The 26,842-nt window shown below is 35.8% G+C and overlaps 1 protein-coding gene across 3 annotated transcripts in view; it reads left to right on the plus strand.

Moving 5' to 3' along the window:
- Positions 1 to 26,842, plus strand: part of LOC118275872 (protein turtle) — a 124,043-nt gene that overhangs the window by 82,794 nt on the left and 14,407 nt on the right. For all 3 annotated transcript variants that reach the window (XR_007705525.1, XM_035593988.2, XM_035593989.2), the window contains exons 5-10: positions 6,183 to 6,386; positions 8,198 to 8,349; positions 18,573 to 18,714; positions 19,979 to 20,109; positions 21,284 to 21,443; positions 23,610 to 23,766. Coding sequence is in view for 2 of the 3 variants with exons in the window: in XM_035593988.2 (XP_035449881.2) it covers positions 6,183 to 6,386; positions 8,198 to 8,349; positions 18,573 to 18,714; positions 19,979 to 20,109; positions 21,284 to 21,443; positions 23,610 to 23,766 (946 nt within the window). In the remaining variant the exon portion in view is untranslated. The remainder of the gene's footprint in view (positions 1 to 6,182; positions 6,387 to 8,197; positions 8,350 to 18,572; positions 18,715 to 19,978; positions 20,110 to 21,283; positions 21,444 to 23,609; positions 23,767 to 26,842) is intronic.

Consider the following 26,842-nt stretch of genomic DNA (forward strand, 5'->3'; position numbering starts at 1 on the left):
AAAAACCAAAAACATGTTTATTTAACACCGTCTTTCAGACAAAGAAAAGTAACTGAACACTTCTTTTAAATTGCGATAAAAACTTTAATGGCTGAGAAATCTCGCGGGACTATGAGAGACGGAAGCTTTGTGTTACAACAACCTTTTCCACCAGAGATGTGCGAAGATGTAATAGCTAAGCTGTGAAACTATGTGACCGTTTCCACTGATACTAAGCTATGTAGTTATGCGAGTAAAATGTGCTATGAAGATGCGCCGCTAAAAATTAGCTGTACGAAGAAGATGTATTGTGTAGATCGAGAGCTCGAGTATGCGATGTTTCGATATTAGGAAACCATCCATAGCACGCATTTTTCCATGAAAGAAACATAGCTTAACTAAGTCCGTTTCCACCGATGCTAAGCTGTGTGTACTAATGAATATTTGGCGGAAGCCAAACGCATCCACAATCATCACATCAATACTTAAACTTACTGTAAAACTCAGAATAAACAGGCTTATTATTAAACGCATCCACAGCAACGTAGCATAGCACATTTCTGGTGGAAAAGCACCCTAACACAGTTGTACTAATCATATTCACTCTAGATAAGCTTCAAATTGGTATTCTTGAATGAAAAGCAATTAGAAATCTTAAAACAAAAGCGTAAGTCAGAGATTCGTTTGTCAGAAGATGAAGTCTTAATCCTTTATTCAATTAGATCACATTACTGTCTCCGTTCCTTTGTATGAGAGTTCTTTAGATAACTATACTAGACGTCACGCCTTTTATCCTCGAAAGGGTAGGCAGAGGTGCACATTACGACACATTATGTCACTATACAGTGTAAACCCACTTTTCACCATTTGTATTATAAGTCCCACGTAATAGGGGGTGAGCCTATCACCATATTCTGACCCAATTTCAGACTACTGAGAAATTATTGAAAAACCGAAAAGAGCCCAGTACCCAGTAATACTTTGCCCGACACTGGAATCGAACCCGATACCCCTTGTCCCCAGTCGCAATTGCAACAACTCCACCAACAATACTGGAGTTCTTTAAAAAAGTATTTCGGTTATAATACCGAGTGTATCCTTTGAGTGTTTGTGGCTACAATATCCCGTTTTGCTAGAATGTTCGTTCGTATGTTTTTTATTGCGAGCTCCGCGGAAATTAGTGCTCGCCACTTGCGCTGCAATTTGTGTACTGTAAACTTAGTTTTTAGTGCACAAAGCGTGAAGATAATATTAAACACACTGCGGTTCTGGATAGTTGTTTAAGAAAAAAGCTTTTTAAAGTACACAATGGATAGAAAATAATGTTAGTGCTATAAAATATCGGAGAGAATAGCTCTCATACTTTTTATCGTCTGAAGGCTGAGGTATAGTGTAGAGCAAGGAATATGAAAATAAAACTATAAAAAAAGATAATCAATATCCGTGCTTTCTTCTAAGGTAGGAATATAATGATTAATGTGACCTAATTACTAGCTTTTTATGTTATGTTATAAGCCGGTAAACGAGCTGACGGATCACCTGGTAAGCAATCGCCGCCGCCCATGGACACCCGAAACACCAGAGGCGTTACAAGTGCGTTGCCAGCCTTTTGGGGGTTAGGAATTTAAGGGTTCTTGGGGTATTTAGGCCCCCGGAAGCCTCATTTCCACAATAAGACACAACGCAAGCAATGTTTCACATCGATTTTCGGTGAGGCCGTGATATCACTCCGGTGGAGCTCTCCTACATTTAAATTTTCTGAATGAAAATTCAAGTGTGACACTTGGAATCATTCTAAGCTAGGAATAAAATGATTAATGTCATTTAATTACGTAGCTACATGCACGAAGTACAGTGAACTTCTTATATCAACTTTACCACATAAGGCCATCAGTATATTGAATTATTCATCGGATTTCAATTATAATCTAATAATCGAATTAATCAAACTCTGAAACATGAACGGCTTACCTTCAGATATCGATCATAGTTATTACGTTTCGACTAAATACATCTTTAGTTTACTTTGATTAATGATATTATATTGAAAGGTTAGATAAAATATTTACATAGTAAATAGTGTAATATTTTACCATTAGTTCTATACTATTGACAAATTACAAATTGATATGCGTATTGAAAAATGTAGCCAGATTTTGAGCAACTTGGACCGGCTCGACCGGAGTGATACCACGGCCTCACAGAAAACCGACGTGAAACAACGCTTGCGTTGCGTTTCGTTGTGTGACTGAGGTTACCCAAGGCCAAAAAAAACCCATCGTTTTAGCGGTGCTCTTTGTCATATTCGTTTTCAAAAAAAAAAAAAAAAAAATTATAAATTACACGAAGTAAATAAATGAAAGAAAATTTTAATTCGTAAACATCCTACCACTTTTGCGAACAGTTTCCCTGCAATGTGAGAGACAAAAGTATCCTACGTGCTTATCTAGATCATTTCTATCTGCATACTAAACTTTGTGCACTAGAACATTAGCCAGTACGACCATCTACCCATTCCAGCCAAATAGTCAACGACTCTCCACCCATTCCATTCCATTCTGACCAACTTTTACCTCGGAATTCCACTGTAATTCCTTGTTTCGGTTTACAAAACATTCGCAGTACTGGGAGGTTTGGATTGATTTGATGAAACAAATGAAAGATACCCAATAACGTGCATGTTTCCACTTGTATGCGTCTTGTATCCAGCTGCACAGAGTCTCGTTATTTTAGAGTGTTTGCGAATTCTTTTTCCGAAGCCCCTCTTGTTATTGTTGTGTTATTTGTTTCTGGAATGTCAAATTTAACTTCCAATCTATTTTCATTTCGAGAGTCTGTTTCTAGTCCCCTTAATGTATTGTCTTCTGTTTTGTGAGAGAAGCCATGTAGTTGCTAATGTAAAGAAAAACATTATATTATATACATAAATAAATTAAAGACTTAAAAATGTCTAGAGTGTTCAACTTTGCCATGTGTGATATGAGTACGGAATAAAATTATTTATAGCTAATTACAGGATCCTTTTTTTTGTAACTACACATAAAATTGTTACTAAAAGACAAATTGTATGGCACAATATAATACATGAAGATTAAATTGTAACGTGACCTATCGGCCGTATACAGTGTAGCTGTATTTGGTGCCGACTAGTGCTTTGAAGTGGTTCTCGTGCTTTGTCATTGTTCCCAGAATTTGCTGAAACTATGTCCAGTTTGACATTTGATCTACAAATGCAGGCTTCATTACTGGCTTCGAATACGTCAGGGTGGTTTTTCACTGGAGATAATGTGCTATGCTACGTTGCTGTAGATGCATTTCATTTCCACAAATTATATTTATTGGTACACGTAGCTTAGCACTGGTGGAAATGGACTTAGCTAAGCTATGTTTTTTTTTTATAAGGAAAGATTCGTGCTATGGATGGCTTCCCTAATATCGATACATCGCATACTCGAGCTCGCATAGCTACATAGCTTAGTATCAGGGGAAACGGTCACTTATTTTCACATAGCACAAGTATAGTACAGGTGGCGGCTTGTTGTTCTATGTAGAGGACTAAGGGAGAGGCCTTTGTTCAGCAGTGGATGTCTCTCGGTTTCTCGGCTGATGATGATATAGTACTGTATATCTGGTGGAAAAACACCCTAAGGATGAATTTATTTCAATAACGTTGACTCACGCTTGCTATGTGTCCTGCCTGTGTCGTCGGTAAGTTCACGATTATACATCACACTTATCAAAGATATTCACATTGAGATATTTTAATAATGTCTGAATGTCCTATTTGTACAATAAGTAATATTATGACCAGCATCGAATTTCCTCAAAAACCCGACGAAATATTAAGCAGATTTTGGTAAAGTTAAACATAATTCAAACGAACGCACCAAGGGCTACTCCGGTAGTTTTGGGTCGAATCCAAATCGGACGAGTGCGCAGCGGGCTTTAGTAGTCGCTCGTAATATTTTTCCTCAATCCCCCCAAGTAGGACAACTAATCATTTTACTGGTGGGGACGGTGGAAATCTAAGAAGTTCTTCAGTATTGTGCTTTTGTGTATCTGCCAAATAATCATGGCGGTCTGATGTGCTCGTATTGTGCATCTACACATCTGATAAATAGGGCTTGCTCGTAAATGATTTGTGTAATATTATTGTAATGTATTGCTTGGCTGCCGGTCGGAAGTAGAAATATGAAAGGTTCGGGAAAATGCGCTGCAGAACTGATTTATGTTGCGTACTGAACTTTATTGTGTTGTTTAGTGTGATTCAATAAATCTACTGGTCGATATCGACCAGTAGATTTAGATAGGCAGAAGAAACAGCATGTCCATATGGAATAATAGTGTTTATGCAGTATGGCAGAAGACATGGATGCATCAGAGACAGTTTTAAAAGAGATGTATCGTTACGCTTTTTATCTTGAAGGAGTAGGCAGGCCATTGTACAATGTACACCCATGTTCCACCATTTATGTTAAAAGTCCCATGAAATAGGGAGTCAATCTATATACTGGGCATAACTCCAGACTCCGTGCTACTAGTGAGAAATTTCTGAAAAGTTAAAAAAAGCCCAGCAATACTTTGCCCGACCCGGAAATCGAACCCGTGACCCGATGCCTGGCATTCGCATTTGCGCTTGACAAATGAGGCAGTTTAAAAAAAACGCCAAAGATATTTACAGGTGATATTATCACAAAGAAGTTAGTTAAAAATAATGTTATTAAACAACACAGTGAAAACAAAAACAATAACAATGAGTGAAGCAACACAACATCCAGTGAAGCTATTCAAAATGTAGACGCAAAATATTTCTGCCAACATTATAGGTATTCCCAGAAGTTAAGTAAAACTCGTTATGAATTCTAAAATCCTGTAAGTGACAATGTCTCGAAGGGCTGACGGAGATAAGAGTGTCAGCCGTCGACGGCGTGATGACTAAATATTTTTATCTTTTTTTAGAGGTCTTTTTACTCCATCACTTCTGGGAACTGTTCGTCCACATTAAATCTTTTAAGGAGCTTTCTTCTTATTGGGGAATGTTTTGATCCCTCATTTGGATATTTAGTTGTTTTATATATTTTGATTATGTTAGGAATTTATTGTAATCAGTTCTTTTGTAGTGAAGTGTGGGTGACCCGTGCTTTGGCACGAATGGGCCGGCTTGACCGGTGTGATACCACAGCCTCACAGAAAATCGACGTGAAACAACGCTTGCGTAGTGTTTCGTTGTGTGAGTGAGGTTAACGAAGACCGCTAAAATGCTTAAATTTCTAACCTTGTTTCGGGAGTCCAAGACGGCGATTGCTTACCATCAGGTGATCCGCCTGCTCGTTAACCGGCTTAAACCATAGAAAAAGATATGAATCAAATTGGGCTTAATATTATTCATACAGAATTCTAAGTTTTAAAGCTACGTTTCCAAAACTGAAAGGTTAATCTTGTCCAGCTAAAGTCATTAGAACTTAAATGAAAATTCATGGCTAGTAAAAAATAACAATGAAAATTAAGTTTAATTATACACAGAAGATTGCTAAAGTCTACGTTTTTTATCTTTTATATTTTCCTTAAACTTACGGTTCGTTTATTGTGGGAGATTTGAAAGTTTTTGCTTAAAATTCACTTATTGCTGAATCTTGGTTTAGTTCAACGTCCTCGGTACTTGACGCTCAAAGTTAAGTAATCGGAGTTAAATGTCGTGGGCTACAATTAATTACATTGTCATATTATTATGGCATTACTTCTTATGGGTGTATTTGTATTGTGGATAAGAAAGATAGGTTATAATATAATATTATGTATAAAAAATCAATTCTGGTAATACCTACTCATTTTTTATTATACCTTCAACTTCAACTGGACTAGTTTTCAAGCCACGGACGTCCACGTGTGTCGCAGAGTGCTGCTCATGATTATGAGCCTCTAGCATGGCTTGAAAACTAGTCGAGATCCTCGTCAAACAGTTACGTGAGTAAGCCCATAACATAATAAATTAATACTTATTTTAATATACCTAACTACTATTATTCAATTAACAATGACATTTCCTACCTGGTAATTGTATTTTCGTAAAGCGCATAACTAACTCATTGACTTGAGGGTACTTGAAAAATAAAACGCCAACATCTTTCCTCAAGAAATCTATTAAATTCATTATGTTTAGCTAAACAAAACTTAATTTCTCTATTGTCTTTTCTTGTCCACAGGCGACCCCCGTCCCCGGCTAACATGGTACCTAGAAAACACAGTGATAGACGACTCGTTCGAGCAGCGGCCAGACGGCGTGACGGTCAACACGCTGACGTTCCCCAACGTTGGCCGCCAACATTTGAACGCCAGGCTGGTCTGCCAAGCCTCCAACACCAACCTCGCCGCGCCAGAGGCCAAGCTACTCATTCTAGATATAAACTGTGAGTTGATATATTTTTCTTAATAGGTATTGTATGTTTTAATGTTAAAGTTTGCCAGTGCATCATCACTATTGTCAGTTTGGCTTCGTGCATTAGTGATAGACAAAGAATCTTCAATAATTCTACTTTAGACTGCAAGGTTGACGCGGTGTAGTTAGGGTTCGATTCCTGCGTGGAACAACTCTTTGTGTTAACTCGTTGTGGTTTCGCGTCTGGATGTCGGGTGTATGTTAACTCCTATGTTTGTAAACACACCCACGAGAACAGAGAAATTCCTAGTGTGGGGCAACGGTTTACAAAAAAACATACAAAACAAAAACTTACTTTGTTGATAACATAATTCAATTAATTGATTGAATTATGTTGAACTACTCATTTTAGAATGATTATTCTTTAATTGATACATTTAATTGACATTTTTATGGAAATAAAACTGACGAAATAAAACAAAACCGCCAACACTGAGCAGTAAGACATTTATCTAAGATAGTAAACATCTTCCCACTTAAACACAGAATAATATGTCCTCATTTCCTCAACAAGACCCAAGGTAAGTGCCGTTTTTGGGTGTATTATAAGCAGTCACTCAATTGGAAGTTCCGATTGAGCAAATCCGGTAGTTGGTCTCAATTACTGGACACATAGACGGAGCTTTAGACTCGTGCAAATAATATTGGCCCTCAATCTATTGAGTCTGATCTAGACAATTTTATGGAAATGCTCCTTGCTAATCTGGTTACTAAGCGGATTATAGAACGAGTCATAGATGGAGTAATACATATTATGATTGGTTGAGAATGATTTTTGATGAACTAAGCATGTGTAGTGGTTGCTATGTCAAATGGAGATTTGTCTTATATTTCCTGGGGAGTTAATAAGGAATGCTTTTACAAATATCCTGTTTTTACTGTCCTTTTAGTTTCTGTGGGATTTGACAAAACAAACGATGATTATGTTGAGTTTCATAATATTAGTCGAGTTAAAATTTCATTACAATTAAATGTTTGGTAACCTAACTATTATAATGAATTATGTCCTAAGGTTTTCGTCAGACCTAAAAGACCTATTCCTTTAACAAGTAATAATTCCAAACACATAAACTAATAAATGTTATGTTATGTTGCGCTAAAGCATTAAAAGAAAGAAATCAGGCATTTATTCCCTCATCTAAGCAAAATAAATATGTTTACTTGTTATTCACGCCTCGTAATAAAACCGAAACTAAACGAGCAACAAACAAACAGTCAGTAACTATGTATTATTAGGTTTTCAGCGATTAACTCGACCATTATTGATGCCTTCTGCGAAACACTCCTGTGATTATTATAGCGTGACATTTGTTATATATTGATGGCTCGTGTCGGACGTAGTGAGCCAAATTAAATCACTTTCTGATCGCAATCATTTTTATTATTGTATTTTTTTCCTTTTGTTGGTGAAAATATAATGAAACTGGTATTTCCAGACCTTTCACCATTGTAAAATGCTGGCTAAACTGTTAATTGATTCTTAATTTGATTCCTCAATCACATCAACAACCTATTACTGGTCACTACTGACCAAACGCCTCTTCTCGCACGGAGAAGGTTTGAGCATTAATCACCACGCTTGGTCAGTGCGGGTTGGCGAGAACTAAACATATGTACGTGGATCTACAGCACAGTCAATTTCGCTTGTTGCATATTTCAAACTCTAGCATATTTTAAAGTGTCAACAGAATTCGAAAAGTACAACTTTCATCTAATTCTCGATAGTTACCATATTTCACCACGACACCTCTTGCTCCCGCCAATAAATCCAGTTTGTTACAGTAAGGCCACTGAGCGTGCAGATCCTGAACAAGCGAGCACAGCTCTCAGCAGACAGGAACTATGAAGTGGAGTGCAGAGCTGTGGGCTCCAGGCCAGAGGCACAAGTCACCTGGTGGAAGGCTGGGAGACAGCTCAAGAGGAGTGCAAAGAACGTAAGTCCTGATTCCCTTTACTTTATTTCAAGGATGTTTATTTGACAAAAACTTATATAGGAGCTTATGCATTGTGGATATATTTAGAAAGTACGAATTCGCTTGCGTTCTCGTAGAATAAAAAATCCTATCATCCACTCACAAACAAACACAAAAATCACATCACTATCACATAGGATTTTTTCTGTATATGAAATTTCATCAAAATCCGTTCAGTACTTTCAGCGTGATTGACGGACAAACATCCAAACAAACAAACGAGTGTAATATTTTGACATCCTCGAAAACAGAACAATTTATGGATCACATTTACACATACAATTAATTGTTCTAGAATCGCTGTTAGTCGAACCTCTACACCAACCATTCATTGAAAGTCTATCTTCTTATTTCTTTTGTTCATATCAACGTAAACTGCCATTTCCAAAGCTATTTTTCTAAAAACGTTGTACCTGACATACATAATGTATGGCGGCACTTATAAAAAGCCAACGACAGATCGTTGCAAATACTAACTCAATTTCTGTCCGGGCCTTCTTTATATTCTACGTGATCTGAAGCGGATCATATTTAGGCTCCTCCAATAATACTTAGAACAAAAATCAACTAATCTACTTCCAATATTTTTTACTTTTTTTCTTTTCTTTTTAGTTAGTTCGCGTTGATTCGGTTTTGTCTCCGATTACGCGAAAATAGCTGTAGGCAGGGATCTGATGGATCATTATTTTTGTCTTGTCAACTGAGTCCAGCTTACGTAAGGCCTCGTTTACATCGAATAGAAAAGATAATTGCCTATAACCTACTTTTGTATAAAAATAAATGGCGATTATGTTACACGTGGCTAAATATTGTTGAGGAAACTTACGTCACAACTGTCCATTGTCATTAAAAGCATAATTATTACTTTACTAGCTTCTGCCAGCGGTTGTATTCTTGTTGAATAGAAAAGTACCCTATAATTATATTATTCTAGGTCATAATGTACCACTGTTCTTAATTTCATCACTATCCCTCCAGCCGTTTTGGGGTGTTTGTGTAACAAACATACACAAACTTTCAAACCTTTCACATAATATTAGAAGATAAATATTAAGTTAAATTACATTCAGTTTAATTAGTGTGGACCCTGGAAAAGTCCATAACAATCAAAAAGGAACAATAGTTACTAGTAGAAGTAGGATCGTGTAATAAAATAGCAAAGCAATAAAAAGTTTAATATTATCAGACAAGATTGTTTAGTGTTCATCTCAAGTTCTCTCGTCCGCTGCGATGCCGATCCGTTCTAACAGGTCTTTTAATATTCCTTCACAAATTAATATAATATTGTTATTTTTGGATATATTTAGTTTACTGTTATTTTTGAAAACAAGCATTTGTATTAGTCTTTCTCTTTGCTCTTTATTTGATATATGTGTCTGGCATTTATATAGAGTTATACTCTTTCGGTGCTTAGCTATAAAAATACTTTAATAACTTATCAGTTCCTCCAAATGCTTTTCACAAAATTTTCGAATATTACCCAGCATCGAAACTAGGTTAACACTATGTAAAGTTTCAACGAAGATTTATTTGTGAAGACTTGCCAATTTTTGTTTGAGGAGCAAAACTATTGAAAAGGAGGAAACTTGGAGCAGATACTTTTTAGCTGACTGCACATAACCATGATGTTGGGAACGAATGTAGCGATGGAAATATCTTAAAATAAACGTTCAGTACGAATAATTCCTTGTTCGGATCGCGCCATCAGGGAGAAAGGTTGCAATTGGAATCGGCTTAATGCTTCATATCCCATTCCACATGATGAATCCAATAAAGATTTCTCTCGGAGCTCTTTTTACACGATTCTCAGTAATCAGCTCGCGCGCCAATTACTCTCTAGCAGCGCGGTTACCCCGCTCGAGTACTGATTACAGACCTAAGCCACGTTTAAACCCACATTGATTGAACAACCACACGACAAATATGCTCAGCATTAATAATCTGCTCCGTACAATAATCCACTATTTGCTTTCTACTGTAAATACGTGCCTATTCCAGACTTTGAATAGTGGCTGTTTTTAATTAAATCGGCCCACTGCTGCTACTTCGGGTCGTGTTGACTTGAGTTTAAATGAGCAATTGATCGCGATCGTTCGGCTCTTGTACTAATAAACTTTGGAAAATTCTGATTATTTTCAAAAGAATAATAATGGAGTTAGTACGAGTACGAACACCTACGTAAGTATGAAATTAAAATGAAGTAGTCAACATTTGAAGCGGCTGCGAAGTTATCGTATTATACTGCTGTTCGCAGCGATTTCTTGTCAGAACTTGAGTAGGTACTATTTCTTTATGCTCCTGTGGGAATTTGTGAAACTTGTGCTAGTTATAGCTTTTGTAAGTTCGGTACGAATCCTGTAATTACACGTTTATTGTTCATGGTTGCGGCTCGAACCGAACTTTACATTCATTCACTGTTTTAACTTATTCTGTAAAGGGGGGTGTAGTTAGTACTGTTTCTAATTCATCATTAATTTAAAGTTTGAATCACAGTATCAAATGTAAAGGCTATTTGATCTGTACCTAAGTCCTTAGCAATACTCGTACATTGATCCGATTTCAAAGTGAGTTTACACAACTATTTGTGTTTTATCGCATTGCAAATAATGGCATAGTTTTAGTTTCACATTTAAAATGTCATTATATTGTGACTCGTTCACATAATTATAACATGTCGAACGTTACATCACCGCAGACCGTAAAATGATGCGACACTATTTGCAATTAATAAACCACTAATTAAGGAAGTGCGCGTTAGGGAATTGTGAATAAATTAATGTGTTTTACACTAACTGACAAAGAGTTTAGAACACAAAATCATAAACATATAATTATTATGGTAGCATTATTTTGTACCTACATATAGGTACCTACAACATCTTTAAGAAAATGCAATGGTTTATTCAAGTGGATATACTGAAAAATATCTACTAGTTTCGAGGCACCGAATCTGCGTAACGTCGCTGCGTCTACGCACACTGCTCATGATGAAGATGAGAAGAGTCCCTCTGTGACTCGAAACTAGTAGAACTTTTTTCAATATATTTACGTGAGTAAATTGTTACTTTTAGTTAATTTAGTATGTCTTATGATAGTTATTATAAAAATGACAGTACCACTATGTAGGATCATTATTCTTAAGCATGTTTTGTAACTTAATTTTTTTTTAAATTTTATTATTTGCTTTCCATATCAACGATATCGACTTCGTCTTACTATAATATGTTTGTACGTCTGTAATGGGCTATAAAATCTTTTAGTACCTAATGTAATTCAAAATTCATATACATAATATAGTTGTTCTGAAACATAATTAAACCTTAATGTTTCGTTAAAAGGCGCTAAAATTTAATGTTACAAAATTATGTGTTGGAAATTGATGAATAATACAACATCGTAAATAGGTAATAATATACTTTAAAATATAGACTGCATTGAATGAAATAACTATCAATTCATGTTAATTATACCAACGTAAAACAAAACGTAATAAAACGTATCAAATCAAAATGAATTCGACTTGTTAATTTGACCACTGAAAATTAGTTAGTAGACGGACATACCATCAACATTTCCGTGTCATCTAAACTAATGAGTTCAATCAATATTGGACGTTAAAGTTCATGTTATCAGTTGGATAATTAGTGTTATTATTTAACGACAATAATAGGTTTGCAGACTTCGTGGAAATTTCATTGAAAATGCGTTTACTGATAGTAATTTTCTCCCATCATTTATGAAAGTTTGTTGAACGAGGCGAGCATTGTGTGGACTGATGGGAATATGTGGGTCAAAATGTTGGTAGACAATGGCCCATCACAGGCGGTAATTAATTCTTTTCATCGTGGGCTGCACATAGTTCGGGGAGTGTTGCCAGCGGCTTTACTTCGGCTTGCAAAGTTTTGTGGCTTCGTAGGCGTGAACACTTATTGTTTTACTGAAGAGTATTGTTCGATATGTGGTGTAAATATGTTGGAACTTCGGTTAGTAGCTGAATTATTTGCAGATTTTTGATTTTGATAAAAAAAAAATATTGTAAATTAGAGTTACGGTCTGCTGTTTTGATACTTGACCATTTTATTAGGTATAATGGCCAACATCTTTGATTTACGCGTCCAATAGATAAAGCAAATAAATGTTAATAATATACTCAATATAGCATACTCATTTTCTATTGCTATTATAGGTATATTTCCTTTATTAAAGCATTAACTGACGAAAGAAAACTGAAGGCAAGTCCTCCGCTAAGCGTCGGTCACCAGGGTCCGACGTGGCCACGAGTTGACATAATCGTGCATACTATCAATCGGCACCAACTAAATGAATATTACTATTAAAAGAAAATCATCACGAAATTTGACACAAACTTGAACTATTTATATTTCCCTAACAATATTTTTATCCCCCTATTTACGAAGGGTACAATTTGCATGCAACCTCCGAGTGGTTGCATACGAACGTCCAAGTTTACAGGTTAAACTCAAGTTTTTCGAAATTGCATGACTATTCAACTTATAACTGGCGGGATTTATGTTTATTTGTGAAATAACGCTTAGCTTACTGTAAGTGGGTCGAATGTGTTCCACTTGAAAACTATTCATGTTGTATAAAATGCACGATTTAATGTGTAAATAGAAACGTACTTGAAATTGTAGTTGTGAAATTTTAGAGGAAAACTGTTTTGTTGTCATTAATAATTATTCGAATACTGAAGTGGTGAACAAAAAATGGTAATTGGCTATTTTTAAACAGTTTTATTTAACTCTAAATAATATTGGTGGCTACTAGCTAAACAATATTGACTATTTATTTTTCTTCCACAACTACCTATCTCTTACTCTCCATTAGGAATATAAAATGACAGGGCTTGATTGGTAGAATACAGCTAATTAAAACCGTTTAATTATGTATTACTTATGTACCAAAATATAGAATTCAAATAATACAAATTATTATATTATTATTAAGGGTCAGCAAAGCGCATGTAATGCCAAAAGTGTTGCAAGCGTTCATAGGCCATGGTAACCACTTACCATAAGGTGGGCCGAGACTTGCCACCGTCGTGGTATAAAAAAAATATTATTTACCAGTACCCTTAGTACAAGTTTGCTTTAAGTTTAAAGTAATAGAAATGAGAGTGCCTTTGGCGGCCTGGTTGGTTGGTCTATAGAGACTCATTTCGATTACTTTAAACGCAAAGGCCAACTTATACTAAGGGTACAGTTAATTGTCAATCTAAGAACCAGTTTTGTCGCTATACCAACAAATCAATCTGTATAGAAAATACTACTACTACTAATAAGAAACTGATTGTAAAATGAAACAAGTAAGAAAGACATATGAAGTGAAACTTGAAACAGCGCGAACACAAAAGGTCCTACAAGTTGTCGCACAGCATGTGGCGCAGTACTTGCGAACGACAAACTGTTGCAAACCCATTGTCTTGCCTAGTCCACGACATTGTAAGCACTGGCGTAGGTACTCTTCAATGTAAAGCGTAAAGCAAATGTACAGTCACTGGCCACGTTATTAGATGCACTCTTGTTTTTTATATCAATTTGTAATTAATTTAGAAGCGTCTGATTATAAAATATCAGCTCTTTTACATTTAAATGAATATTAGTTTTGATCATAAAGAGTTCACTAAGATTCGTTCTTGGATTTTCTCCTAAATCGTGAGTGCGTTTATAAACATATAATTTCACATTCACATGACACCTAGACCGTAAACAACAATTTGTGGAACACACAAAGAGTTGCTCCGTGTAGAAATTGAAGGTACGTTGCACGGCTGCCAGTTGTCCAGCCACCGCGCCAACCGTGCAGTCGAATGTGACTGCGTATTTGATTGATAAAACAGGACAGTTAAACCAGAAAGAGCTTTAACGCACTGCATTTAAACCAGAAACCTCAATTAGTTCATTGATGGACACTCTGTCGAGTTATTGTTCGCTGTGATTTACAGCTCGTCATCATTCGACAACCAACGACTCACTGGCTACTCAACTGTGCCATATAAAATATTAATAGCCAAACCAAGGAGGTGCAAACACTGAAAATACTCAAAAAAAAAATATAGAGAATCGACTTCTCAATTAGTTCATTGGTGGACACTCATGTCGAGTTATTGTTCGCTGTGATATTGAAGAGTCCGCCATCATTCGATAACCAACGACTCACTGGCTGCTCAACTGTGCCATATAAAATATTAATCAACTGCAATATTCAATAGTACGAGTAGGTATACTCCGTTAGTGGGTGCATCGAATCAGTGCAAAATATTAAATAAAAACTGAGGTAGGTAGAGGTATGGATATACGATTGTTTAAATCTCGTTTAAATTCCAAATAATCCAACGACAATTTTTTTTTATCTAGGTTTTGTTGTAAGGGAAATATTATTTCAGACGTATTTATGTAGATTGTAGACACAATGAGAAATTGCATAATGGGATTATGATAATAATAATTATAGCAGCAGTTCACATCAACAGGCTTGTAGTGGCTACTAATGACCAAAGGCCTCTTGTCGCTCGGAGAAGTATTAAGATTTAATCACTATGCTTGCTTAATGCGGGTAATAAATAAGTGCTGCTATCGCCAGCACTTATTTTTGTAATATTTTTATACCTTATCTTATAAAGCGAGACCACGATAAACTGGATTTGTATAGCTTGATCTGTACCCGTATACAACGGTTGGTATTACACAGCGAGTTATAAAGTTTAGTGCTATCAAATCAATGTTTGCACAACTAATATTTATATGTATTCGAGAGTCTAGACTAGACTGTAATTCAGTTTGCCTAGGGATTTCGATTATTTGTGAAATAATCAAAATTGTATCTATAGTTTTTTTAGTCTAGGTAACTAATCTAACTATCGAGTTATATGTAAAGTCTAGATTTTCCACTACAAATCTATATCTATACTTCTGTGTACTTAATAATTATGTAAAGCTGAAGAGTTTGTTTGTTTGAACGCGCTAATGTCTGGAACTACTAGTCCGATTTGAATAAATATTTTTGTGTTGGATAGTGCATTTATTGAAGAAGCCTATAGGTTATAAAACATCACGGTATTATCAATGAGAGCTGAGTAAAGCGGGTGAAACCGCGCGCAAGCCTCTAGTTAGTAAATAATTAGAATATTGTCGTAAACTCCTTTAGACCTTAGTTTATTAGAGAAAGTCATTAGTCTGGCGTTGTTTTATGGTCATAAGATTTTTATAGTGTTTTAATTGCATTACTCTCGGAATACTAATCTTAATAACAGCTTGTACAAAGTTCTTTATAATAATAATTATAGTTTTAAGTTTTGAAAATGTTTTGTTAAAAGGCTCTCAAGATTCTTAAGATTTTTTATTTACCATTGCGGTGCCTACAAGCTCATTGAATAAAGCTAAAGTATGATTTTGCTTTGACAAACGAAACGTTAGCGCGTTTGGCGGTCTGATTGATTTCAATCGCGCTAGCCACTCAGAGCGCTGAATACGCTCTCGTTTCGTTTTCGTTCAACGTAAATTAAACTCCTACTAAGGCCTCTGATTGGCTAGTGCGAATGAACTGACCAATCAGAGCGTCGAACGCACTATATATTCGATCTCGTTACACGTAAAATAAACTCGTACTAAGCCCTCTGTTTGCAGTGTGGTTGCAGTAGAAATGTCGACGGCAGTTACCTCTGCATTTGGCAACATGCCGCTCGTATGTTATAGTTCAAATATTAACAAAATATAAAAACGAAATTCTATTAAACGAAACAAAACACTATCAAATACAAAAATAAAAACATTTCAAATCAATCTCACTTATATAAAGTGACAGCAAAACATATTGGTTTAGTATACAAACATAGCTATATCAATTCAGTATTTAATTAAGATATCAATAGTGACATGTTTAAAAACAACGTTCGATCAACAGACAGACATTTTGTTTTTATTATGTTTATTTGTTTTTCATATACACGGTTGCATGTTGAGCTATACATAACCAGTGTATCTTGGTCTCGCTTTGTATAACATTTCTGCATACTGAAAGGCCAGTTTATACTGGTTCGAGTGTGTACAGTCTGTGCGGCTTCTGACTAATGACTAATGTTCCGACACTGTTGTGATTGATTGTACACAATGTTTGTTTTACTTTAATAGCCTTTTATTTATTTATTTAGCTTGCAGGTGTGGTGCACGGTAGGTTTTTATGAATTTCAGAACATTTTTCATTGAACATTTATTTTTTTAAACGATTTCAATACAGTAGGGTCTATGTATGATTGTGCGCGATTATTTCACAAGTGTCTGAACTGATTTCGATGCGGTTTTCAGAAAAGTTTTTGTTAGACTTAGGAGCAGGTTTTAGTATACGAGGGATATTGATTTTTTTAAACTTTTTTTACGAAAAATATTTCGGTAATAGATGGACTTTTCCAGTGTATTATGATAGATTTTTACGTTAACGGTTTACTGAAAATTATTTCACGTAATATTTTTAATGCCAATGTACACTTTTCCAGTGTATTATTGAGCCTAGATGGCGACTTCACTGAGAAATAAAACACGCAATACTTACGTCGAACCCGAGATAGGCAGCGGTGCTCATACTAAATAACACCCACTGTGAATTTTGATAATCGTCAACCCTAACAATAATTTGCACGACCCAAGAATCGACGCCAGACCACCTGTTCAGCAGAAATTGTTTACCAAAATACGAAAAAACCAGTACATACTTTATGTAAAGATATAGCCATCATAAAAACAATAAGTATTAATCAAAGTAAATGTTACTACGAGCGAGTTTTATACTTTTATGTCTGCCATCTTGAGTTACGTTCCCAAATAATATTTCGAGTAAATTAAACTATTATAAAAGTAAACTTTACAAACGGCTGGCTGGCTTTGTTTACAGTTTACATAACGAAGTTATACTGAAGCGCTTTAGACATTGTACACTTTAAAGTTTAAAGCTTAACATTTTTGGGCTCGCTGTCATTGCAGCTGTAAGTCACCTCTTTGAGGAGTGGCTTGAGAGACGCTATAGCATCCTCACCGATCGCCTGACACAGGTACTTACCGGACATGGGAGTCTTAGGAGGTACCTGTTTCTGATACGGTGGAACATACGATGGCGGACTGCCCTGCATGGGCTGAGCACCGCGGTGTCCTCAGGGATGTGGTCGGCGACAGAGATCTCGCATTGGTTCAGGCCATGGTGCGGAGAGAGGGGGATTGTGGTCCTGTCTTCTCCTTCTGCAAAGCAGTTATGCTAGCTAAAAAGTAGGACGAAGACGCTTGAGGAACAAACTTCCTCATGCCCCAGCCGTTGCCAGAGACACTCAGGGCGTTGGGGAACACGCGACGTTCTCCGCGATCGGCGTACAAGCCATCAGACCACCACAGAGGGGCCCAGTAGGGCTGATGTCGACCCGGAACTGCGGACTGCCTAGCGTGTTAGCGGGTCTCTATCAGCATGTTACTGACGTCACAGCAGCATCACATTATATTTACAATTTTATCCAAATCTTCAGCGAGATATGCTATTTATTAATTCACGAATTTCTTTGTTTTTGTTCTGATACATCACTATATCTTGGAGTTCTCGATGTTCCTTCGTACGCCTGCTGTCAATCAGTATTAGGCTGTGTTTAGCAGCCCACACACGGTGACATAAATAGACATAATATATAACATATAAATAATAATAATCTTAAGAGAGTACACACTCAGTAATGACAGTAATGTAGTGTATTTTTGTACTCTGTCTAAATATATCATGTTACGAAATATCTCGATACATTTTGCCGAAGTGTATGTTTGTGTAACCACATACATATATTTATTACATACTATAATGGTTCATATATGTGTATTATAGAAAAGATACTATTATTATATATGGGAAACCTACGCCAGAATCGCTAAACGGATAAAGATGAAACTTGGCATAGGAATAAATAAATCTATGATGGCACAGATCATTTTGGGGTAAAAACAGATTTATGAGCGCCAAAACTAGCTTACTACTAGAAAAAATGTACATACATACATAAGCACATGCTTGTCTCCCATGAGGGTAGACAAAAAATATACTAGACAACATTTCAAACTCTTTAACCTTACTGATCTTCAGAATTAACTCTTTAGCACAACCAACAAACCAGTAACAAATCAAATTATTTGATGCAGTTTTCGGACAACAACGCGACCGTCAGCACCCTGAACCTGGTGCCGATGGCAGAAGACCACGAGAAGTACCTGGTCTGCCGGGCGGAGAACCCTCGAGTGCCCAATGCTGTCATAGAAGACCGGTGGTTCCTCAACGTGCAATGTAAGTACGAGTTTCAAACAGTCAATATTTTTAGCATCAACATTTGAAACACGCCCACTAAAACTCAAAGGCTCTTGCTCCTCTAAAAGAGGTTTAAGAATTATTGAAAGTAGATATTAATGTTCTGCCATTATGTTTTAAATACGTAGATACTACGACTTTCAACTTACTATTGACTGATGTAAGTTGGACGCGAAGCGTTTAATATGGTGCCTTCTCTTAACTCATGGTGAGAGCATCAGATATGTCTTATAGAGGTCATTTCATGGCCAGCATATTTATGTCGCTTTTGGCAGTCTTTTTGTATGAAAAATGTAAATGGAAGGTAGAGATAGAACGATCTTAAAATTAAATGTTCCTCATTAACACATTAGAAACATTTTTCTTGAATTTGTCGTAAGATAAGTTAGTGGGTGTGTCCACTGTCCATATTAATTAATAGCCGAAGAGTCTAGATATATAGGTATGTCAACTTTCAGTAAATAGATTTAATGCCTTGGCGATAACAATTTATTTTATTCAATTCGTAAATAATATACAATATATATATTGTATTTTTATCACTGTTTATATTCAGTTCCTAATTTAATTTCAATAATGAGTAACAACAAGATTGTTAACAACGATTGTGATAGTTTTCATTGAAATAACTACATGAAACAATAATGAAATAATTAAAATAGTTTTACAAGTGGTCCTGTATAATATGAATTCCTATCAAATTAGTGAGCACATAATAAAACAACAAGTTAGTTAAAAACAATAATTCGTTCAATTAGTAGAAATTTTAATCAGAAATCATAAATTATTTTGAAATGGGGATTATAAAATTATGGATTGTTTTTGTGTTATTTTGTACATGTATTGTAATTATTGTATACTTTTATGGGCAAAAAAGTGGATCGCTTGATAGTAATCAATCAGGTCCGCCCATTAACATCGGATAGCGGAGAAGTTAACTATTCGCGGTACCCGTCTTTTGGTAAAAATTGGGCTCATTTTCAAACGACTTCAAAAAAGGGGGTTCTCTAGTTTGACTTGTATGTATGTACTTACATGTTTGTGCGTGATTAATCTCGCGATTGGCTGAACTGATTTTGATGCTAGTTTTCTGTATAGTATTTTTCAGACTTAGATTTTCAAAGCAGAGGTTTTAGAGATATATGCCTACCTGGCTTAAAAAAAGTGACGGCGGTAAAAAAATTTAAGGCGGTTCCCGATTAAAAAAATATCTTATTTATACTTTTAATTTGTTTGTTGACAGATGTCCCAATAGTGACACTAAAACTGGGTTCGAACCTGAACCCGAGCTACATCAAGGAAGGAGATGGAGTGTACTTCGAGTGCAGCGTCAAAGCGAACCCGAAGACTAAGAAACTAACTTGGTATAAGGGGGTAAGTAGACATTATGATAAAAAAAGAATATTACTAACCACTGCTTAAATCACCCTTGGCAAGTGGAGGTTTGACTTTCAGCATTTTTAATTTAAAAAGACTCAAAGGACCTTTAAGGATTCAAATTTATTAAAGGAATTTGTCTCTCAGAGACAACATCGCCCAGTGCCGTTAAAATTATAATAACTTACACAAAAACAAAACTAAATAACTAAACAAACAACATGGTCTATTTTTACCCGACTGCGCCAGAAGGAGGGTTATGTTTTTCGAGAGTATGTATGTATGTATGTATGTATGTATATATGTATGTATGTATGTATGTATGTATGTATGTATGTATGTATAATTGTTTGGCACGCTCTGCAGCCTAAACGGCTTGATGGATTTTGACTTGAGAGGTGTCGTTAGATTCGTATTTACTGTGAGAGTGACACTGGATATATCAAAATGTAAAAAAAAAACAAAATGGCGGATTTTTGGCGCCAAATTCGAATATTGCTCACTCTCTAGCCTAAACGACTCGATGGATTTTGGCTTGAGAGGTGTTGTTTGATTCGTACTTACTGTGGGTGTGACACCAGATTTATCAAGATATAAAAATAATATAACTAAAAGAAAATAAAATAAAAAAGGTAATTTAAAAAACTAAAAAACCCGACTGCGTTGCTTTATAACATGAAAATGAAAAAAACCCTAAAACAAGAATATAAGAAAAATATAAGCAGTCGGGACCCATTCTAGAAAACCGTATGTGTCCTCACTAAGTCTTTATAATATTAAGAATGGGTCCCGACTGCTTACATTTTTCTTATATTCTTGTTTTAGGGTTTTTTTCATTTTCATGTTATAAAGAAACGCAGTCGGGTTTTTTAGTTTTTTAATATATAATTTGTATAACATTGAAAGGGCAAACTTTCATAAATTGTTAAAGCAAGAATGCTGTCTACCAGTTGCAAAATTATAGGGTAACATCGAGTATCGTGCATGCACATGCCAATACAAATGTAAGAAGTTCCAAACCACGAAACGAGCAAAGTATTATTGGATTTTACTATGACATCATCATACCATGTCCATCAATTATTCATTATTCACTATCGGTATGAACTTATGGAGCCTTTCATAACCAACTGTTTTTTTTTTCTGTTTCTAATGTAACCTGTTTCTTTAGGCAAAAGAAATCCAGCACAATGCGAGCGCCGGCATCATCCTGAGCGACCAGAGCCTGGTGCTGCAGAGCGTGACCAGGGCAGCAGCAGGCGACTACAGCTGCCTGGCGTACAATAACGAGGGCAGTGCTACCAGCAACCCTGTGTCTTTGCAGATCAATTGTAAGTTGCTAGTATTCAATATTATATTGTATAGTAATTATCATAAGACGTGGGCACTTACCAAATTAATTTAGGAATTGTTCGAAAGAAGTTCGGCGAGTTTCGAACTACACCGGGGCTCAAATGATCATGGCTAAATAATGTAATTTAATGAATAATTGCATTATAATTCAATAAATAAATGCATTAAAAATGGCAATAAATTATAACAATAAAGGACTGCGTTATTGATAGAATGATCGCAAGTGCGACTGCCAGGCAAGGGGTCTCGGGTTCGATTCCCGGGTCAGGCAAAGTACTGCTGGGACTTATAATATAAATACTGAAAAGTACATAGTACAATGGTGTTACGTGCCGAAATGTGCACCTTTGCCTTCGAGGATAAAAGGCGTGCCGATAAAAAAAATATAATTCAAAGATTAATAAATAAAAAAGCTATTACTTATAAGTAACCGCGTGGCTACGAGTACTTTATAATAAAAACCATAAAACAAAAATATAATAAGAAACATAAGCAAAATGTATAAGAATACGCATACAAAAATATCGGAGTCTCCAGGGATTCATACGTGCCGGTATATTATTGCTTTGACTTGTTAGAAAACTGGAAGGAATCCAGATTCAAAATGAAATGGATGTGGTCTTTGAAGACTTTGTTTGCGGCAGTTTGTTCAAACCCCAGTGGATTACTACCAGATTGAGTAGTGAATCAGTCCAGGATTGTCAGCCGCGCAGATTTATACGTTGGACCTAATTTAAATCTAGATAGGTCTAGTCGTTTGTCTTTGGGCCAAGGAGGCCGTAACTCACATTATGATTGCCCCAATGCGCTGATTTTAAACTAATTGCTGTAAGTAGTTCGTTTAAGAGGAGACGTAATGAATGAGTTCAATTTCTCAAGGATTCTAGATTAGAGGCAATTTTTTTGAAGAAGGTTTGACTTCAAGTCATTTAGGATCATATTATCATTTATCAAACTGACATAATGTAATATTGATAAGACGGAGGCTTCAATTAGCATTTAATATTAGGAACATCTTATTTTTATAACATGAATTTTATAATAACTTGCTGTAATAAACAACAAAGCGTGTAAAATCAATAGGGATGATGACGGGGTACGAAAATTAAAAATCTATGTAGTCCGTCAGTTAGGTATTGAAAAAATATTAGACACGTATTTTTTTTTATTTTGTCATATAAGATAACAATACTTGGAGTAAAAAGAATCAAAGTTTAAGAGTGGGGGGGCAAATACGTCATTTCTACGTATACAATGTACCTGGAAGTGACATTACGGGAAACTTCAAATTGATATATATCTTCGAAAGGATTTGTTTCCGTAAGAAAATACGTGTCTAATATTTTAAAATACAAGACGAATGTACATTAGAATAGACATTAGTCATCTACCCTATTACGCCTTTGAACATAAGTTTTAACATAAAGATGTGAACCCATACAAATGCAAGCACAGATTACAAGCCACGTGAATGCACTAGATGCAGGGATGCACCCTGCACGTGCTACATCTCACCCATTCACCTGCTACCCTAGAAATATCTCCTTCACGAAAACGTTTCACAAATACAACCGTACTTATACAAACACCACGTGCTTTAGAACAAACGTTTATTTTAGAATCGATTCGCATATAACGCGTTACTGCTGTTGTTTCTTGTAGATTCATGTTTTAGTATGGATTGGTAGGAAAATAATTTGTGAGTTAAATATGTAGGTAAAATGAAATGATGAACGAACGTAGTGCAGAATCGATCTTTATGTAGAAGATTACGTCGTCAAAGTATTAAAAATATTTACTTGAATCAAGAACTATACCCAAATCTTAGATTTGAATCCCTCGAACCAGAGCTGCGGATAACGAAGAGGTTACCAGTGTTCCGGCTCAAAGCATGAGTAGGAACTGGGTGGTTTTTAGTCAGTAAGAGTTTGACACTTCCTCTCGCCTCACATAAGGCGGGAGAGTCATTGGCTGTTTTGTCCTAAAAAAAAGACTTAAACAGTCTTACTTTATCTTAAGTTACCAGATCTTTATAATCCGCTTAATTGTAATTTATTCGCAAACTAACTTTATTACACAACAATAAAATTTAAAATATGTTTACACACTTTAGTTTAATGCTTAATAATTTTTTTCCCCCTCAGATGCGCCAATGTGTAAGACTGTGAACGACGGCGAGGTGTACGGAGCTCTCAAGATGGAGACGGTGGTGCTGCAGTGCGTGGTGGACTCCAGCCCACCTCCCACATACTTCAGCTGGTTCTTCAACAGCTCTGGAGAACAGACTGAAATATCTCCCAGGTATGATAATCTTCTGTTATCTTCTTTGCTTAGTGTCTTTTCCTCTGAAGTCTTTAGAACAACTGTATTGAATGAGAGACTTCCAAAATCTGTGATTTCTGTTTAATGTGATCGATCACTTTCGGTTTGCTACAGTCATCATGTTAAATATTATCTTAGTCATAATTTTATTGATTAGTGCGATTATTAAGCTTCTCGGATCAAGCATAGTATTACCTACATTACTACAGTCTACATTACTGTCGAACGAAAAGTTATGTCCATAACTTTTAAATTTGTTTTTGTAGGACATATAGCGACTAAATTGGCGAAATATTAAGACTGATCACTGTAGATGAAGTGAAAGAGGTATGTTAGGTTCGTAGAAATTGGCGTTCCATTGTCTCTGCCTACCCTCATGGGAGACAGGCGTGAGGTTATGTATGTATGTATCTATAGACATAAAATAAACAGCGAACGGTTAATTAATTCTATCGCGAACAATTGCCATCAAGCAAATATTACTAACTACAGTTAAAAAATAAATGCAAAAACAACAACGTTCTATACCAATTAAACTAAAACCAACACAAAACATATTCCATTGTTTTTGCAATAGTGTGTGCAATCTGTATGTAGATTGATGTCCATTTCTACGTCAAATGATTACATTTTTACTCACAATATTAATAATTGAATCTGCATTCAAATGCTGCGGTTTGTAGCTAACAGTTTCAATATGGCACTGTGTATTTTTTACAAAGCTTTTGTGTGTAATTCAGGGCAATTATTTGTTCGTATGCAAATAGGTAGGCGGGTTTTTGCCTATCATTGATGTAACAGCACATACATAGGTACGGTGGGGGACAGATCCGCCTGATCATTTCAAACTTTTATTGCTTGCACGCATCAAAAACACTAAACGCTATATATATCTTATCTAATTGAAAAGCGATAAATATCTTATCTACTAGCAAAGCTATAACATCGTAGCTTATTGACGCAACACGTGTAATCCTTTAGTCAGTGATGCGTTGGATGTTGTTCGGCTACCTGTGCTGGCACCATCACCGCCCACTACCTCGGTTCATTTGTCAATTCAAGGTCATAAGGCGGAGTTAGAGAGCGGATATTATCAGATGCAAGTAAACATTAACTTAGTGGTCAGGCGCATGTGACCACCATTGTACATATTCTGTTGAATCTGATAGTGAAAAGTTATGTTTTGTTTAGTTGTGAATATAATTATAATAATACAAACGTTGTCCGATAGAGAGATGTTGTGTTGTTTAGTTTTTGAAAATTTCAATAAAAATAAGTTTTCACTTATCAGTGAGAGGTTTTAATGTCACAATACTACAAGATGACTACTTAAATAAAGTTAAGTCGGTTAATGATAAAGAAACATTAAACATTATTATTATTATCAAGTCTGGTATTCTCTAAGAAAATGAAGTAAATTGCCAGTCTACAGCCAAAGTTGTGACCATTCGAGCAATCTACGAAAAAGCAAAATGAAAAGTAACTATTCTAAGTATTCCTTGAAACGTTCAAACTTAATCGTGTAATTGAATTCAGTTTGAAAATCTGAAACTAGTCTCGTTTCGCGAGCAAATATAATTATTATAACAAAATCAACATCTCAGTGCCATAGAATAAACTACTTAACGTTGAAATATTGATTTCTCGGAAGCAGGGGTTCTAAACAAACTTAGTTCTTGTTACTTTCCGAATAGATCACGCCTCTGCGGACCCCGGTTACGCTTACATCGCTTTATTTCTGCCGAAACTTAAAACAAGGCTTGAAAAATAAAGTACTTTTGCTGAATAAAACTGTAATGAAAATCGGCTCAGCGGAGCTCAAGTTTTAAGCCTGCTAACGGGTCAGATCGCCAGGCTTTGGGTTGAATTTTGGTCACTAAATACGTCCATATTCGGAACAGTAATTAGTGCACTGGCTAAGCGCCTGCAGTTCAGCGCTACGCCTTTTCTGTTGATGCGTTTGACGCGGCTCGGGGAAGTCAATACACTCTGTATATAAACGCACGCTGCGCCCGGATTTGTGGGAATTGTCGCGCATTGTGTACCGTGACGTCACGCGTTACGCGCCACCTCGTTTGTCTTTTAGAACAAATTACCAGCATTCTGTCTAAACGAAAATATAGTTTTACTTATTTATGTCGCGGTTGTTTATCTCAGGCATTACTTGTGTGAGTAAATTAGAAACACTGAATACATTTTAGAGTAAATAGAGTATAATTACGAGTCTGTATTCAAAAGCAAAACTAAGACTGAAGAGCAAAACCTAGGTATTAATGAAATAACATTATTTTGGAGACTTTGTTACTGAAAGACCAATTTTGTGGCACATTAAAATACATGAAGATTAAATTGTAACGTGACCTATCGGCCGTATACACTGTAGCTGTATTTGGTGCCGACTAGTGCTTTGAAGTGGTTCTCGTGCTTTGTCATTGTTCCCAGAATTTGCTGAAACTATGTCCAGTTTGACATTTGATCTACAAATGCAGGCTTCATTACTGGCTTCAAATACGTCAGGGTAATTTTGCACCAGAGATATGCTATGCTACGTTGGTGTGAATACGTTTGACTTCCACCAATTATATTCATCGGTATTTAGCTTAGAAAAAAAAATTGTTATTGTGAACTAAGTTTCAGCGTAATACGAGATACTTCTAAAATTAACAAGGGTTAATAAAGGGCCTTTTTAATTGTGTATCACCTATAATAATGAACGATAAATTAAATGGTTCGGATGCTAAAATTATGTAGGCACGTCATTTAGATAGGTTTTTAATTACGTAGGTACACGTTTAATAGCTATGAAGCCAATTAATGTGTTTATTATAAATCATAAATTGTTATAAATAACACACGCACACACACCGTTCGGTTGTTCACATTATAAACTAGGTAAATGTATATGGAGTCTAAAAGCTAATTTTGTACATAAACCTTCATTATTATGATTAAATTCATAAATAATTTTAAGATCCACTCATGTTACATTAAATATATTATGTAAACGTCGTGTTGGCCCGGAGTTCGCTCGCTTCTTATGCACGAGGACACTGGT

This window comes from Spodoptera frugiperda, chromosome 8 (assembly GCF_023101765.2).
Source record: "Spodoptera frugiperda isolate SF20-4 chromosome 8, AGI-APGP_CSIRO_Sfru_2.0, whole genome shotgun sequence".
Lineage (NCBI taxonomy): Eukaryota > Metazoa > Arthropoda > Insecta > Lepidoptera > Noctuidae > Spodoptera > Spodoptera frugiperda.